General features: G+C 32.9%; 1 protein-coding gene across 1 annotated transcript; it reads left to right on the top strand.

Moving 5' to 3' along the window:
• Nucleotides 1-38: 38 nt before the first annotated feature.
• LOC106673463 (grpE protein homolog 1, mitochondrial) lies at nucleotides 39-4,032 on the top strand. The gene is made up of 6 exons (XM_014405606.2): nucleotides 39-304; nucleotides 361-553; nucleotides 2,950-3,063; nucleotides 3,127-3,246; nucleotides 3,310-3,393; nucleotides 3,806-4,032. The coding sequence occupies exons 1-6, from the start codon at nucleotides 225-227 to the stop codon at nucleotides 3,911-3,913; spliced, it is 699 nt and encodes a 232-aa protein (XP_014261092.1). The 5' UTR covers nucleotides 39-224; the 3' UTR covers nucleotides 3,914-4,032.
• The last annotated feature ends 2,339 nt before the right edge of the window (nucleotides 4,033-6,371 follow it).

Here is a 6,371-nt window from a genome sequence, read left to right as displayed (position 1 = left end):
ATAGGTGTTAAAATTTAATAAAGCATAAATTAAAATAACATATCATTGAAATCTTTAGGTGAACTTTGATTCTAGTAATATTCGTTCGTTAAAGGAGTTGGAAGTCGCGTGTAACTATAACCTCCCTCGTTAGTGATAATACGAATGTGTGATTGTCCGTAATTCGGTCCGGGATTACATCATAACTTAGGAAAAATAAGAAAAGTTAGTTTTGAATTTCACAAATGTCTCTTTTCCCGAGGTGTTTCAAGCTTTGTCGGGTTGCTTTAGAAACTCAGAATATCGCCGGCATTAATCTGCGTCGGTGGGTGAGAAAAGTCGTTTTCACTACTGTACATTCTTTAACGCTTATTTTTTCAGGGTTCAGGGCAAAAAGTATGCGGCGACCGCAACAGCTAGACAATATAGCAGCAATTCCGTCTCAGATAGCAAAATAAAAGATGAACAGACGTCCTCTGCCGAACCAGAAGAGAAAGAAGCTAAGGCCGACCCGCAAGTTGAAGAACTGAACAAACTTTTAGAAGACATGACAAAACAAAAAGATGAACTTAGTGTATGTTCTATATTTTTAATACTTTATAGCTATGTATCTACGACACAGTTGTAGACAGTGCGACTAAAGGTCAATTTTCTTGCTGCATAGAAAAAGATAATAATTTTAACATTTTGTCTGCAGGCCTACCTAGCATGTATCGATACCCTGTACTAAATTTATTTAATGGTTTAAAATTACAACCCTGAGGGCGTCGGTGGCCGCAACGGTTTAGGCGTTGACATGGCGCTCATCACCGTAAGATAAAGGTCCCGGATTCGAATCCAGCAGCCCTGCATTCGAACCCGACGTACTTACAAATGGGCTTTTTCAAAAAACACCGGCACCCTGAGGGTTTATATGACCTCTGCTGTTGCGAACCCTCGTAAAAAAAATAAAAAAATTACAACCCATACCAGGTAATTACGTCCCATCCCGTACCAGGAAGATAAGAGGGGATGAGGCAACTGTGTGTTTTTATTTGGTTAAAGTTATGTTTTACAACTATGTAATGTTGTCCCTTTTTTTCTTTTGCCTGTTTTTAGTGTTGATATTTTGTCCAATTTTCTGCTTTGGTTTGTGAGTTTATTGTCTCTTTTGTTTGTGTTTTGTTTCATTATTCTTTCATTTTGTGCCTGGGCATCACTGGGGGAATGTAATCAACCTCCTGCTGGCCTGGTATTCTTGAGTGTCATCACTACACATCTTTATCCAGGGAGAGGCCAGGGCCAAAATTCATTAGCTAATGTAAGGCTAGGCTCTAATAGCCTACTCACATAAGAAGGAGCAACCAAAGCTTCGAGGGGAGCTTCAGCTAGACAGAACTTTGGGGATGCCTACTGATGCCATGTTCCCTAAATTGTTTAAAAAAAAAAATCTAACCAAAATACTTTATAGAGCAGACTGGGAGAAAGGGATCCCAGTTAATGCCAACCATTCTGGTTTACAGCTCCAAAACCGAATATGTTGAGCTGGCATTTATCGAAATAAACCAAGGACTAGAATTCATATAAGCCCTAGACAGTATGTCACCATCTTTCAAGTGGAAACTGCGGTTATTGAAGGACTAGAATTCACATAAGCCCTAGACAGTATGTCACCATCTTTCGAGTGGACACTGCGGTTATTGAACACTATCCCAGGGAGATAAAAAGGGGATTGTTAACAAAAGAATATTCATCTACTCAGGCGGCACTGAAGGCAATTGCTGCCTGTCCAGTCATTCGGGTCTGCATTAGAGCCCTGTCAGACATTGGGAAAAATAACCAAATTATCCTGGTCTGGGTACCAGGGCACACAGGCAGAGGGGCAACAAAGAGGTCGATAAATTGGCTAAAGAAAGTTCAGTGAGGCCCTGATCCCTTTTGTGGCTTACCAAACTGCCAAAAACATGGATACATTACACAGTGGATCAATAATTAGTCCTCCGCTCAATGGGAATGTAACCTGTGACAGAGGCATGTGAAAAGGATCATCACAGAACTACTAAATCTAGGACGTGCTTGGACTAGAATAATAGTTTTAATCTGCTGGTGCGAAGGCCTATGTAGGCTGTTTCCTAATTCTAGGAGAGGAAAAGCCAGGGCCTTAAGGATACAAACGGGAGCCCTTGAAAAAGCTTTGGAGTCTGGTAAAAAGCCTTGAGCACAATGAGGATTAAAAAATGGAGTCCTAAAACCGATTAAAAAAATGAGGATGCAGAATAGACAAATACTAGTCGCGTTGTACAGGTCGTAAAGAGGTCAGCTTCTATATAATCAAATCTAATCTATGTTTTACAACTTCTGTAATGTTGTCCCCTTTTTTTCTTTTGCCTGTTTTTAGTGTTGATATTTTGTCCAATTTTCATCTTTGGTTGTTCACCGTGTTTCTTGTCTTTTTTTTTATGTGTTTCATTTCATTATTCTTTCTTTTTGTGCTTTTTTATGAAGTTAAAGTTGGTAAATAAATTTTGCCCATGACAAAAAATTGAATTTGATTAATTCCACTCCCTCTTTTTCACACTGTTACCATTTTCCCCATTTAGCATTAAATTTCCGCATTTTGGTTTGATGTAATGTAAAAGAAAAATGGTATCAACATTATGTATTAGTGCAATTAGTAATTAAGTTATAGTAATAATGTTTCTAATGTTAATTGAATCATCTTTTGTTGTAAACTTGATTTTAATTTTTGTTACTAAAATTCTTTGTTTCAACAAAATTAGTCATTTCTTTTGCATGTAATTAACATGCTTTAACGGATAGGTCAAACATTATTAACACATTAAGTAAAGAAAGTATGTTAGTCTGTTGTAAATGTTCTATAATTAAAAAAAAGACTACATAAACAAGTATTAAGTGGAAATACATAATTTGCTCACTTAGAAACTATATCTATTGGTTAAAAGTTTGTGCTCACATTGATCACTGTTTTAGGACAAATATAAAAGAGCACTGGCTGAAAATGAAAATATGAGAAAGAGACTGATGAAGCAAATAGAAGAAGCAAAGATGTATGGAATACAAAGCTTCTGTAAAGATCTTTTAGAGGTGGAATTAAACTATTATTTATTTGTGGTTCTACCATTTTGTAAAATAAATGTGTTTCTCCAGGTGTCTGATGTTCTGAGCAAAGCTACTGAATGTGTTCCAAAAGAAGAAATTAAAGATACAAATCCCCATTTAAAAAATTTGTATGTTGGACTTACAATGACAGAAGCTGAATTAATGAAGGTTTTTATAAATATAATTTTTTTTTGCTTTATCTGGGGTTTTATAATTTTTTACAATTTTCAGGTTTTCAAAAGGCATGGCCTTTCCCCTGTTAATCCAATCGATGAAAAATTTGATCCGAATCTCCATGAAGCATTATTTCAGCAGGTATACATGTTTTCTTTAATTAAAAAAATAATAAAAAATAAATTGTTTATATTTATTGTGTCGCTATAAACAATTTCTTCTGTATATAAATAAATAAATATTTTTGATATACTCTGATTCTCAAAAAATCAATTGTCTCAATGTGATTACAAAATTCAAAACAATGACTCATTATTAATTTTAATTATTCAGAAATCATTTTCTTTATCATGCCAATGTTTCGATCTTTATTGAGATCATCTTCAGGGCTCAAAGTATTTGTCTTCTGTGTAGAAGATCGAAACGTTATCACGATAAAGAAAATGTTTTTCTGAAACCTACATCACACCAGACCGCATCTCACGATTTGTGAATTATTGATTAACGGTCACTACTAACCACCACACATTAATTTTAATGAATTGTTTTGCAGGAAGTTGCAGGAAAAGCACCTGGGACTGTTGTTGTTGTTTCAAAAATTGGCTACAAACTACATGATCGTGTTGTAAGACCTGCTTTAGTCGGTGTTGCCAAAGGATAGTACCAACCACATTGGGGAAAAAATAGGGTTCCTTTTAACCACAGGAAAATACTAGGCCAAAGGACATTTATACGTTTTAGGAAAATTAAAGTAAATAAATCTTATATAATGGTCTTGTATTTTTCTTGTTTCTTTTGCATATTCGCATATTCCACACTTGACAAACATGATTTATATATTTATATAATGTTTATATTTTCATTTTACAATCGGATTTTTAAGTCTCTTCAATAAACATTTCATATCTGAGATACAAATTGGTACTGTTGTGTAATATGTATAAATGAAAATAGTCAAATAGTTATGAAAATAGTTTATCAAATTATAACTTCCTTTAGTTGTTTTTTCTTACAAATTATAATTTAAGAACTATAAAAAATAGTACTCAATCATTCCAAAATCATTATTCCTTATAATTTTATATGGTACAAACGTACATATATAAATAAGTGAATAAGGTAAAATTAATACTGTTTATCAAAAATTCCATTTCAACAATTTTCAATTAAAAATAATAATCTTATTTGAAAAAATTGGGTTAATTAATTGCAAAATTATTTAATCGTGTAGATAAATTATTATTACTTAATTAATTTTTTTTATTTAACAATTTTTTTTACTCATTGGAAAATCATTCATTATCATCATATTATTAGTGATTAAAGTTCTACACAATTATTGATTCTGTCTCTTTGATAGTTGAGTTTATATGCATTTGTTTCCTTGTCATAGTTTTTCTAAGGGGTTGGCAGTTATCATGTATCAACTTTGTTACAAGATACAACTCTATCAATGTTAAAGAATACATCAAAATTGTTCGTTCCTATAAAGAAAATGAACCATATTAATTCAATCACTCTCAAAACTACTGCGTAAATCTTCAGTGGAAAACAGTGCTTCTTTAAGGAAATTATTTATTGCTTAACTTTCAAGAATTAATTAAGTTAACCAGCCAATGGGGGACAATTTTGCATGCATGCCTTAATTTCCTCTCACAAATATTGGGATTTTCATTGAAGGCCCTATATCAATTTTAAAATATCTCCCTTCCAATTTGGAACTCTCCAATCATCTGCATTTAGACCTTCATTCAGGATTGTTCTTAGTGGTATTACACCACTTACTCTTTCAAGAACTCAATTAGAATAAATTTTAATACATATTTTATATTTTTATTGTGTCATTATTGGAATTATTACTTTTTTGCACTTTTCAACAATGTTTTTACACTAAACTTATCACAGTTATTTATGTTTCAAGCTAGGCCTTGAAGCCTCTTCAGGCTGAGACTAATCACATTTTTCTTGCTCTCATACCATCTTGCCATTGCTGGGATCATGTTAATTTTTGATCCATTCCCTTCTCTTCAGTGTATCTCTCTTTTTTATCTTTCAATGATGTTACTGCATTGGCTACATATCTTTTCCCTGTCTTTTTCCAAGGTCCCAAGCAATTTTTAAGCCTAGCAGAATGGAAGGGCATAATGCTACTTTTTGTGCAAATGGGATTAATCAGTACGAAAGTGAACAAAGGATGATTTAGTGTTTATTTTGACTACGATTGCTCCTAATTACCTGTTACTATTGTAGAAAGATAATGGATTTAATTTTAAACTAAATAAATTTAGTGGTGTATTAAATTTGTCCTCTAGTATATTCATCTTATAAAAAAGGCAACCAGTTGTATCTGTTCTTTTTAAGTAAATTATTTATCATATTTATTTTTTATTCAAGATTACAAAGTTTTCAATGAAAAAGTTTACGACTAATTATTTGTGCCCCTTAAACAATAACACACTTAACAGAGATCTCCACATGCCAACTGTTTTTCATCCATCAAAACATATTACCGGTGTTCATAGTAAATTACAAAATCACACTAACACAAATATGATTACTCAATTACCTACAAATAAGCGACTGAAAAGAATATGAATAAATGACCTCTTAAATGATTAATATCATTTTATTAATCTAGAGTATCCAGACTCCAGAGCAGCTACCAAAGGATAGCTATAGTTAATGCTAGAACACTTGTAATGTCACAGTCATAAATTGCAATCCATCCTGCTTGTATATAATACATGTACAATTGTAGATGAAAATAAATTAAGTAAAAAAAAAATTCAAGTGAATGACCAGAGGAGAAGTCGCGTAGTATAATCTTCGTAGCAATCAAACCCCAGCTTGACTGAAACGCCTTAAGTTTGTTGGAAGGAATGTCTGTATTTGTGGGGTGCTAAGCAGGAATTAGCCAACTTGGGCTACTTAAGATGGGCCAATGGCCCTAAATGTAAAAAATAAACTATAATAAATCCATATATATTTAGCAGTCATAATTGATCATAATTATTATATTTTATCTAAGGTCTTTTACTTTAATTAAAATAAATAAAAACATCACCATGGATCTCGTATTTTTAATACCCATTTTCATAGACGCCACGGTCGTGGGTTCG

Source organism: Cimex lectularius, unplaced genomic scaffold, assembly GCF_000648675.2.
Source record: "Cimex lectularius strain Harlan isolate CLEC.00 unplaced genomic scaffold, Clec_2.1 scaffold365, whole genome shotgun sequence".
Lineage (NCBI taxonomy): Eukaryota > Metazoa > Arthropoda > Insecta > Hemiptera > Cimicidae > Cimex > Cimex lectularius.
Note: the sequence above shows the minus strand (reverse complement) of the source record. Positions and strands in the feature narration are given on the sequence as shown.